This window comes from Pristiophorus japonicus, chromosome 1 (genome assembly GCF_044704955.1).
Source record: "Pristiophorus japonicus isolate sPriJap1 chromosome 1, sPriJap1.hap1, whole genome shotgun sequence".
NCBI classification, from domain to species: domain Eukaryota; kingdom Metazoa; phylum Chordata; class Chondrichthyes; family Pristiophoridae; genus Pristiophorus; species Pristiophorus japonicus.
Genome location: NC_091977.1, coordinates 240,792,389 through 240,804,790, shown reverse-complemented (window position 1 = coordinate 240,804,790; position 12,402 = coordinate 240,792,389). Strand labels below are relative to the sequence as shown.

The 12,402-nt window shown below is 42.0% G+C and overlaps 1 protein-coding gene across 1 annotated transcript in view; it reads left to right on the top strand.

The window, feature by feature from the left end:
* Positions 1-12,402, top strand: part of LOC139269350 (phospholipid-transporting ATPase ABCA1-like) — a 179,335-nt gene that overhangs the window by 88,056 nt on the left and 78,877 nt on the right. Inside the window, exons 11-14 of the mRNA XM_070888368.1 lie at positions 2,620-2,736; positions 10,144-10,341; positions 11,177-11,382; positions 12,033-12,209. Of these exons, the coding sequence (XP_070744469.1) occupies positions 2,620-2,736; positions 10,144-10,341; positions 11,177-11,382; positions 12,033-12,209 (698 nt within the window). The remainder of the gene's footprint in view (positions 1-2,619; positions 2,737-10,143; positions 10,342-11,176; positions 11,383-12,032; positions 12,210-12,402) is intronic.

Genomic DNA, 12,402 nt, shown 5'->3' with positions numbered 1-12,402 from the left:
AGATAACCAGGAATGCATCTCCCTTTTTTCAAATCTAAAATTTCCCCTTGCCCCTCCTTTTATATTCTTTTGTGTCAAAAATCCTCTTCTAAGTAGGAGGGCAGGACCTCTTAATAAAATACGCTCAGCTGAGCCAGGCTGCTGCGGTGACTGATCACCCAGGGACTCTGGGCTAGAATTTCCATAAAATCCGCCACCGCCGGATTGCTGCCCAAAAAACCGCTGATTATTAAATTAACGCCGGCGAAAAATTGCACAAAAAAAGGAAAAAATTCCACCCGGCAGGAAAAATGGGTCTTACACGCACATTCCTGCCGGAAAACATGATCCTGGGCAAATTGGGCGGTTCTTAATCAAATTGGGAGGTACTCAGATTTAGTCCGAGGCTGCAGGTTGTGCCTAGGGAAAGGGGAAAACACAAAAAATATTGTTTCCAAATAAAAAAATCTGAAAACATTCTCAAGACCCTTTTCCTTAATCACTGTAAAAGAATTTTAAAAGAATTATAAAAAACACTTTAACTTGTCTTTTTTTGCAGGGCTATTTACCTACCGCCCAGCTCCGGCTGGTTTCTCATGGGCGTTTTTTTTCTACTCACCTACGGGTCACCGCTGAGACCAAACGTGGGCAGCAGCAGTTTTTTCAGCGGTACACACCGGCGGTTTGCTCCCGAGCGATATTTCGAAACCACCGGCAGAACTCTTTGTGGAAATTCTTGCCAGATAGTGTTCCGCCAAAAACGAGCAGTACCGCCGAAAAACCTGGCAGAAATGGAGCGGAAATTCTAGCCCTCAGACTTACTGCCCGTAGTTAGTATGAAAAGCAACTTCGGCCATCAATCTGACTTTACGACCCATTTTATTCTCAGCAGTGTTACAAGAAAAACCCGCTAAGCTTGCCTATTTTATGGTTTGCAAAGCAATTTTTTTTTCTGTTGGGATGCAGGCAACACCCTAATTACTCTGAGGGCATTATGAGTCAGCCAGATAGTGTGGGACTTGAATCACATGTAGGGATGACAGGTGCCTTTCTTAATGGGTAGATGGAGTTAAGATACAGATCAGCCATGATCTAATTGACTGGTGGAACAGACTGATTTGCTGACATCTACTTGGTCTACTCCTGTTGCTATTTTAATAAGCTGGGTTGCAAATGCAGAAATGATCAAATTTTGTAAATTTCACAACTTACCAATGGTAGGGTTTGAACCCATGACTTCTAGATTGTTAGTTTAGCACCATAATCGCTAGGCTACCAAACCCATGTTCTTAATATGTCACATTTTTATATGAACTTTGTTCCTCTCTCTCCCATTCAAGCTTTGCAGGTTGTGTTCATATCTGGTACTGTTTACCAATGTTACTGTAGCCATGAGGCTAAGCAGAGTGCATCTGGAAGAGAAGATTTAGATTATATTTGTATTATTCTGGATAGATCATGGCTACAAATCATCATAAAGAAAGTATTTTATTTCCTTTGCTTGTAATTCCCCTGTATATGTGAATAAGAATACAAGAACATAAGAAATAGGAGCAGGAGTAGGCCATACGGCCCTCAAGCCTGCTCCGCCACTCAATAAGATCATGGCTGATGTTCGACTTCAACGCCACCTTCCCGCACTATCCCTATATCCCTTGGTTCCCTTGGTATCCAAATATCTATCGATCTCTGTCTCGAATATATTCAACCCCACAGCTCCTTGGGGTAGAGAATTCCAAAGATTCACAATCCTGTGAGTTAAGAAATTCCTCCTCCTCATAGACCTAATTGTCCGACCCCTTTTCCTGAGACTGTGACCCCTGGGTCTAGACTCCACAGCCAGGAAAAACAACCTCTCAGCCTCCACCCTATCAAGCCCTTTAAGAATTTTATATGTTTCAAGAGACCACCTCTCATTCTTCTAAACGCTAGGGAATATAGGACTACAGTATGTGTATTATCCACTGTGTAATTAATTAACACAATTCCTCTGTATTTCCTGGATTACAAATCTTATACCATGCCTTGATATGATAGGACCGGTGAAGGGCCATTGAGTGGCACAAAATGCTACACCAGAGAATGAAAGGGTGTGGGTTCACAAGGAGAGGGCCCAACCAATTCAGGATGGGCAACATCTGTGTTTGTACTGCAATCCCAGCCATCTATTGTCATATAGATGCTAATTGGTTTGGGAGTAATTATGAGACAGTAATCTCATTACAGGCAACATAAAAGCAAAGTACTATGGATGCTGGAAATCTGAAATAAAAACAGAAAATGCTGGAAATACTCAGCAGGTCTGTGGAGAGAGAAGTTAACGTTTCAGGTCCATGGCTCTTTGTCAGAACTTACTCCAGGGTTCATTTGGTGCAATAAACCATAAGCCATCTCTTTGAATGGTAGTAGTTCACTTGTGAGTGTGACGAGTAGTTTCCTCATGCAATAAGCGTTTAACAGTGTAATTTTAGTACTATTAAATCAGGACAGCAAATTGTAGGTCATCTTTTTATTCTTTGTATAGGCCTTGTTCTTAGAACAAGCATTATAGATGTGATTTCAACAAAATCGGTCCAGCCTAACCTATTCCCAGTATGCCTGCTATTCTTGCATATCAATATTATTCTTTATTTATTTCAGGTTAACAAAACCTTTCAAGAACTAAGTGTCTTCAGAGAAGCTGGAGGGATGTGGGAAGAGATTGGACCAAAGATCTGGAAATTCATGGAAAGAAGCCAGGCAATGGATCTGATTCGAGTAAGTACTTTGTCAGCTGTGTAAAATTTACATATCTTACTCTGTGTTGCCAACATTTGTCATCAAATCTTGCATTATTGATTAATTCTGAAACGTACTAACCCAAGATCATAAGAAATAGGAGCAGGAGTAGGTCATTTGGCCCCTCGAGCCTGCTCCGCTATTTAATAAGATCATGGCTGATCTGATCATGGACTCAGCTCTACTTCCCTGCCCGTTCCCCAAAACCCTTTACTCCCTTAACGCTCAAAAATCTGTCTATCTCCACCTTAAATATATTCAATGACCCAGCCTCCACAGCTCTCTGGGGCAGAGAATTCCATAGATTTATAATCCTCTAAGAGAAAAAATGTCTCCTCATCTCAGTTTTAAATGGGTGACCCCTTATTCTAAGACTATGCCCCCTAGTTTTAGTTTCCCCTATGAGTGGAAATATCCTCTCTGCATCCACCTTGTCGAGCCCCCTCATTGTCTTATATGTTTCAATAAGATCATCTCGCATTCTTCTGAACTCCAATGTGTATAGGCCCAACCTACTCAACCTATCCTCATAAGTCAACCCGCTCATCTCCAGAATCAACCGAGTGAACCTTCTCTGAACAGCCTCCAATGCAAGTATGTCCTTCCTTAAATATGGAGACCAAAACTGAATGCAGTAACTCTAGGTGTTGCCTCACCAATACCCTGTACAGTTGTAGCAGGACTTCCCTACTTTTATACTCCATCTCCCTTGCAATAAAGGCCAACATTCCATTTGCCTTCCTGATTACTTGCTATACCTGCATACTAACTTTTTGTATTTCATGCGCAAGGACCCCCCAGGTCTCTCTGTACTGCAGCAGTTTGCAATTTTTCTCCATTTAAATTATAATTTGCTTTTCTATTATTTCTGCCAAAGTGGATAACCTCACATTTTCCCACATTATACTCCATCTGCCAAATTTTTGCCATCTCACTTAGCCTGTCTATATCCCTTTGCAAATTTGTGTCCTCCTCACAGTTTGCTCTCCCACCCATCTTTGTATCATCAGCAAACTTGGCTACATTACACTCGGTCCCTTCATCCGAGTCAATAATATAGATTGTAAACAGTTGAGGCCCCAGCACCGATCCCTGCGGCCCCCTACTAGTCACTGTTTGCCAACCGGAAAATGACCCATTTATCCCGACTCTCTGTTTTCTGTTAGTTAGCCAATCCTCTATCCATCCTAATATATTATCCCATCCCTGTGAGCTTTTATCTTGTGCAGTAACCTCTTATGTGGCACCTTATCGAATGCCTTCTGGAAATCCAAATACACCACATCCACTGGTTCCCCCTTATCCACCCTGCTCGTTACATCCTCAAAGAACTCCAGCAAATTTGTCAAAAATGACTTCCTTTCATAAAACCATGCTGACTCTGCTTGATTGAATCATGTTTTTTCAAACGTCCTGCTACTGCTTCATTAATAATGGACTCCAGCATTTTCCCAATGACAGATGTTAGGCTAACTGGTCTAGTTTCCTGCTTTTTGTATGCCTCCTTTTTTAAATAGGATCATGATCAGTGTGTGCCACAAACAAAACATGTCCATAACTCTAATTACCCGTTTGTGCAATTTATTGACGCCATCTCAACAGAATCAGCCATTTTGTGGTTGACAATTTCTCCCCCCTCCATTTTGTGGTCCTCCCCTCCTCTACGGAAGGTTATCTGACTGTGGAGGACATCAGAACAGACCCCAGCCACCTGTGCCCTTCCAGCGATTATGCCAATTAAAAGTAGGAACATCAGAAGATTTAAATTTTCTTCACCATTCCTTAACTCAGGAGTTCTGTGGCCAATTGCAGCACGTCTACTGATGCCCTGGCTGGGATTGGATAACTCAGTACGGACTAGGGATCAAGCCAAGGGCCCTTCCCGGACTGTCTGATGCAGAGATGTATGAACTACTGTGGGAGACAAATTATAAATAACTACTTTGCCAATTGTTTAGAACGTTGACGCATTCCCTGACCTCGTTGTCTAAATAACAATGAAGTCGCGCTCCTGTTGTCATGTCTTTCAAAGAGTCAGTTACTTACCGTGAAAAAATCTAGTCATTAAACTTACTGATTGACAATTTGTCACTGAACAATGCCTTTGTTCGAGTAGAATTAGTGTTCTATGTTGACGATTTTAATTTTCTTTCATTTGAAGTTACATCATTTACCTCAAATGCAAATGAAACACAAGAGTACAATGGAACAATGAGATACAGCCATTTATCCTGCAATCACACCCAGACATACGAAAATGACGGGCAGGAAAAGACCAGCTGCTCCATCAAGCCCTCCCACACTCATGTTGGCCGGAGCAACATAACTAGACACTTCCTACCCTTACCCCTCTATAGCTTTGAAATCTGCTGGGAGAAGGAAAAAAACAGAAAATGTGGACGTTTCTAGCACATGGAGTGGTTGAGGCGAATAGCAAAGATGCATTTAAAAGAAAGACTTGCATTAATATAGTGCCTTTCACAACCACCGGACATCTCCAAGTATTTTACTGCCAATGAACTACTTTTGGAGTGCAGCCACTGTTGTAAATACAGCAGCCAATTTGCACACAGCAAGCTCCCACAAATAGCAACGTGATAATGACCAGATACTCTGTTTTTGTTATGTTGATTGAGGGATAAATATTAGCCAGGACACCAGGGATAACTCCCCTGCTCTTTTTTGAAATTGTGCTGTGGGATCTTTTACATCCAACTGAAAGGACATATGGGGCCTCATCCAAAAGATGGCACCTCCAACAGTGCAGTACTCCCTCAGCACTGCACTGGAGTGCCAGCCTAAATTTATGTACTCAAGTTCCTGGAGTGGGGCTTGTACCCACAGCCGTCTGACTCAGAGGCAAGTGTGTTACCCACTGAGCCATGACTGGCACGAAAAGGAGTGCTAGATAAACACATGAGGAAGAAAGGAATAGACGGATCTGCTGATAAGGTGATAGGGTGGGAGGAGGCTCGTGTGGAGCATAAACACAGTCATTGACCAGTTGGGCTGAATGGCCTGTTTCTGTCCTTCAAATCTCAGGGCCAATAAGGGGAAAAAATAACTGAAAAATTCCTCTCCGATTCCCTCAGGCAATTGAAACCAGTTCAGGGGATTACATGGAACATACGTTCCTTATCTGATTATCCACTTACCTTCTATATGATGCGATCTCTGCCCTAGGACCTTTCTTGTAAAAGATTCTAGTTGGAAACCAATACTTAATTTGTACAGCAGATTCATTTGAAGTGAAATCACTTGGTAGCATTAATTATACATTTAAAGCAAAAACTCACTGTAACCCTTTTGGTTACACTGCTAAATGTAGCTATCTAATTCCAGTCCTTGGTATTTACTTTCACTGAATGTATTAGTCAGTGCAAAGCTGTTAAAACTAAGGGCTAATCAGATACTATGGTGCACCTCAAGAACATAAGTCAAACTTTTTAGTAACATAGTTGGCATATTATGTGCAATTTTTTAAGTATCCCAACTTCAAAAAGATATCCTGGTCATTCCTTTATCAAGGGATGCAGCACAGATTCCCCAGAATGATACCGGGACTAAAGGAGTTAAATGATGAGGATAGGTTGCACAGACTAGGCTTGCGTTCTGTTGCCTATAGAAAATTAAGGGATGATCTAATCGAGCTGTTTAAGATGATTAAAGGATTTGATAGCGTAGAGAGAGAGAAACTATTTCCTCTTGTGGGGGAAAGTCAAGAACAAGGGGGCATGACCTTAAAATTAGAGCCAGACGGTTCAGGGGTGATGTCAGGAAGCACTTCTTCACACAAAGGGTTGTGGAAATCTAGAACTCTCTCCCCCAAAAAACTGTTGAGACTGGGAGTCAATTGAAAATTTCAAAACTAAGATTGGTAGATTTTTGTTAGGCAAGGGTACAAACCAAGGCAGGTAGATGGAGTTCAGATACTGATCAGCCTTGATCTAACTAAATGTTGGAGCAGGCTTGCAGGGCTAAATGACCTACTCCTGTCCCGATGTAAAAAAGTTGAGCGAGGAGTTACGAGGATGATTCCATGATCGGGCTCGTGATTCTTAAATGTAAATTTCCACGTGTATAAATTTCCTGGGTGAATCGCAAGCATTAAATAAAGAATCTTCCAGAAACTGCGGGACGCTCGGGTATTTTGGGGTTTGATAAAAGTAGAGAGGGAGAAACTACTTTCACTGGCAGGAGGGTCGGTAACCAGAGGACACAGATTTAAGATCATTGATAAAAGAACTCGGGGGTGGGAGGGGGGGTGGGTGAGGAGAATTTTTTTTACGCTATCTGAAAGGGTGGTGGAAGCTGATTCAATAGTAACTTTCAGAAGGGAATTGAATTGTATACTTCAAAAGGAAAAAAAATTGCAGGGCTATGTGGAGAGAGCAAGGGAGTGTGACTAATTGAATTGAATTTGGAGTCTAGAGGAATCAAGGGATATGGAGATCGGGCGGGAAAGTGGAGTTGAGGTCGATGATCAGCCATGATCTTATTGAATGGGGGAGCAGGCTCGAAGAGCCATAGGGCCTACTCCTGCTCCTATTTCTTATGTTCTTAGCTCTTACAATGAGCCAGAATAGGCACGTTAGGCCGAATGGCCTCCTTCTGCACAGTATCATTCTATGATTTGCAGTGTTACATTATTCACAGAAAACTTAGTTCTTGGTGCTGAAGTTGGAAAGGAAATACCTTTAAAGAGTTTCAAAAAACATAAACATAAACAATAATAAGTAGTGTAGCAGGATAGCCATCATACAGTGCAAGACTGTAATGCATGTGTGAGATTTGTCTTATATAATTTATAAATGAATCAATATTCCGCTATAAATATTAATTGATAGAAAGATGAAATGAATCAATGCATTGATTTCCCGTCACTCCAGCCAGTAGTACACATGCACTTCAAAGTCAGCACATATTGGTGGCAATGTTGCTACAATCAGTAAACACGTTGGAGCCTTTGTTTTATCACCTCGTGTCTGGCAATTGAATAAGGTAGCAGTCGTTCAGCATAAGGTGCCCGTGAAATATGACGCCAAGCACGCTTTTCAGAAATGGGATATTCAGTACATTATTACCTTTTAAGAATTCGTATAAGTACCTTGAATTGCTAAATAATAGTGTGGCTGATTGACACAGAACTGGGGGAGGCACACACAGGAAGTCAGAAACTGACTGTGGTCTTCGTGTCCCACTTGGCAGTAGTTATATCATTGTGTAATCATTAGCCTACTTACCTAGTGGAACTTAGAGGGAAAGGAAAGTCTTTATATTTAAAGTCTTCACGAGCAAGTGTACCTAAAGTGCAAACATAAATCCTGAAACAAAAATAGAAAATGCTAGAACCATGCAGCAGGTCATTCAGTATCTGTGGAGGGAACAGACTGGTTCATGTTTCAGGGGTGGACTGTTTGTCAGGAAGCCTCAGAACCAGGATAACCATGGGGAGAAGTGGGGGGTGGGGCAATACATTTACATAGAATTTAGAAATGTACAGCACAGAGGGAGGCCATTTGGCCCATCGTGTTGGTGCCACTCTTTGCTAGAGCAACCCAAAACTGAACCCACTGCCTCACTCTCTCCCAAAAGTCCTGTGTCTTCCTCTGCTTCAAATGTACAAGACACGCACATATGTACTCACATGCATGCACACACATGTGCACACACATGATGCACACACCCATGCACACACACGTGCGCACACACACACATTTGGGATTCTGTTATGTTTAATTTTATTTGGAGATCAGTTCCCTGGAGAGTATGAACATAAGGATTAGGAGCAGGAGTAGGCCATTTGACCCTTTGAGCCTCCTCTGCCATTCAATAAGATTATGACTGATCTTTTACCTCAACACTTTCCTGCACTATCCCCATATCCCTTGATTCCCTTAATATCCAAAAATCTATCAATCTCTGTCTTGAATACGCTCAGCGACTGAGCTTCCACAGTCCTCTGGGGTAGAGAATTCCAAAAATTCACAACCATTTGAGTGAAGAAATTTATCCTCATCTCAGTCCTAAATGTCCGAACCCAGATTCACAGATGACCCATTTTGAAATCTTAAGTTATGTCCCGTAACAGACGAAACAAGTCTAGTCACATGCCAAAAGTGTGAAATCTATTTTTTTTAATGGTAAATACGAGTATTTTACTGTCAATAATCATTAATCTGAATTTGTTTGGCATGCTATTTACTTAATGCACCTATTATTTGCAGATAAATAAGTGCGTACATTAAGTGTGGTTTGTACCCATAGAGCACAGTGTTGTTTACGAATTGTGCCTTGGCAGAGAATGCCTGTGATGTACTTTGTGCTTCAGTCGTCCGTGAATGACTTTAACTGAATTGCATTGCTCCCTGGTGGACAATGCAGGGAATATGCAGTAAATCGATTACTTCTTCACTGCGCATCTGTGAAATAATCAAACTTACCCGTAAAAGGGATTAGATTATAATTTTGATGTAATCTGCTCCTGGGCAATATTTAAGCTTTTCTGCTGGCTGGTGGACACTTCCGATTGACCCAACGCCTGCATCTCTTGAAACTGCATTTTGTCCAATGCGTGCTGTTTTTATACGTATGCAAGAATAAGAGCAGGAGTTGGCCCCTCGAGCCTGTTCCACCATTCAGATAGATCATGGCTGATCTGTACCTCAACTCCATTTCCCCGCCTTGGTTCCGTAACCTTCAATACCCTTGCCTAAACAAAAATCTAGCAATGTCAGTTTAGAAATTTTCAATTGACCCCCAGCCTTAAGAGTTAGAATTGACAAGAGCTGAGCTTTCCTGATGATCCAGTGGGCAGATGCAATGTGCATCTGAGCCGCACAGACCAGGAAGATCTCACGTTGGATCATCGGGTTAGTTGATATGCTATGAAGTTGTGGGGATGGGCTATGCAGTCTCTGCCTCCTTGTCCAGCAGATCAGAAGAGGAAAAGACATCCAGGATCCCTGCTCCTTGCTGAAAGGTGCACATGTGTGGGCATAGAGTGCTACAGGTGCGAATGTGATTCCTCTTACAGTCCTGTAGCACTCAATGAGATGACATATGAAGAATAGACACTTGGTCAAAGTATCTGCAAGAGGTTTTAAGGCAGTTGGCAAAAGAACGAGAGGGGAGAAGAGGATTTTTTTTTTACGGAGCGAGTTGTTATGATCTGGAATGCACTGCTGAAAGGGCGGTGGAAGCAGATTCTATAGTAACTTTCAAAAGGAGAAATACTTGAAAAGGAAACATTTGTAGGGCTACAGGAAAAGAGCAAGGGTGTTATCTTATGTTATCTTGACACTTGGAACCAGCACAGACATTTCTTACAGTCATTGAATACTATACTTACATCAAATGTTTCTGTACAATTGCTTCCCTCTGCAGAGCCTATTAAAGAAACACATTACGGCTAAATACTTGGACTCGAAGTTAGCTGGAACCTCGTGGACAGCTGCTGATCTCTCCCACTTTCTTGCTAAGTATCCAGAGGAGCTCCATCATCCAAACAGATCAACGTACACCTGGAGGGAGGCTTACAATGAGACCGAACAGGCAATTCACACAATATCGCTTGCTATGGAGGTCAGTCTTAATAGTCTTAAGGCGGCTTTTCATCAATATGGCCCATTTGATAAAAGCATTTCTTGTAGCGCACATAGCAGTTTGGTTTTGGTGGTGCAGGAGTACAATTATTTCTGCCACGCAAGAGGCCCGGGTTCTATTCTCAGCAAATGCAGGATATTTAAGGATGATACCAGAACTGAGAGGTTACACCTATCAGGAAGGATTGAACAGGCTGGGGCTCTTTTCTCGATAAAACAGAAGACTGAGGGTTGACTTAATGGAGGTCTTGAAGATTATGAAAGGAATTGATAGGGTAGACCCTTGTGGGGGCAACAAAAACCTAGAGGCCATAAATATAAAATACTCAATAATAAACCCAGTAGGGAATTCAGGAGAAACTTCTCTACCCAGACAGTGTTGAGAATGTGGAACTGACCAACACAGGGATTAATTGAGGCGAATAGCAATTCAGAGAAAGCTAGATAAGTACATGAAGGAGAAAGAAAAAGAAGGTTATGCTGATAGGGTTAGATGAAGAGGGGTGGGAGGAAGCTCGTGTGGAGTATAAGGAAAAGTTGGGCCAAATGGGCAGTTTGTGTGTAGTATATTCGATGTAATTTCATGTACAGTTGGGAGAATGTACCTGTAAACTCTTATTATTACAAATGTATGGGTTCTGACCAATTTTTACTCGGTCCAGCCAAAGTTTGAGCTGATTATAATAGAGCTCCCCTGGAGGGCTGTGTTCTTACAGGCGATTGTTGTAAAAAAAAAAGCTTGATGATTAGCTGCATAAGCTTGGCCGTGAGTGCTTATTGAGCTAATATTAATTGTAACTTGTTTCTGCTCCAAGTGCATAAAGTGGGACAAACTGGAGGCTGTGTCCACCGAGGAGAATCTCATCAACAAATCCATGGCGCTGCTGGATGAAAGGAAATTCTGGGCTGGAATCGTCTTCCTAGGTTCTGACTCAAACAGTACTAAGCCATCAGAGCACGTCAAGTACAAGATTCGGATGGATATAGACAACGTGGAGAGAACAAACAAGATAATGGATGGGTACGGCTCAGATAATTCCAATCACCGCAGCCTGCCGTTAAAAGCTGCAGTGCTTTATTTATAGAGGAAAGTGTGTCGACAAGGATGTGATTGTACTAGAAAGGCAGCAGAGGAGATTTATGGGGATGTTGCCAGGACTGGAAAACTTTAGCTATGAGGAAAGATTGGATAGGCTGGTGTTATTTTCCTTGGAACACAGGAGGCTGAGGTGAGACCTAATTGAGGTGCATAAAATTATCAGGGGCCTAGATAGAGTGGATAGAAAGGATCTATTTCCCTTAGCAGAGGGGTCAATAACCAGAGGGCATAAATTTAAAGTAGTTGGTGGAAGATTAAATGAGAGATGAGGAAACATTTCTGCTCCCAGAGGATGGTGGAGGCCTGAAAGGATGGTAGAGGCAGAAACCCTCATCACATTTAAAAGGTACTTGGATATGCACTTGAAGTGCCGTAATCTACAGGGCTACGGACCAAGAGCTGTAAAATGGGATTAGGCAAGGTAATTCTTTTTCGACTGGCACAGACATTATGGGCCAAATGGCTTCCTTCTGTGTTGTAATTTTCGATGATTCGATGAAGTTTGCTCGCTGCTTTATCAACGCCTTGTTGCTCAGAATTATGTGTATTCCTAACATGTGCTTTTCTTAAAGGTACTGGGATCCTGGTCCTCGTGCTGACCCATTTGAAGACCTCCGATACATTTGGGGCGGGTTTTCTTACCTGCAGGATATAATTGAGCATGCAATTATCCGCACTGTGACAGGCAGCGAGACGAAAACCGGAGTATACATTCAGCAAATGCCCTACCCCTGCTATGTGGATGACTTGTAAGTTTAAAGAATTCGCTTTTCACCTTTCAACAGAGTGATTTTTATATTTCCTCAGACCTCTCATAGCAAGTACTTCCCATGCTGAAGGAGCAGGTAGAATATAAGAACATAAGTACTTTGTCAGCTTTGTAAAATTTACATATCTTACTCTGTGTTGCCAACATTTGTCATCAAATCTTGCATTATTGAT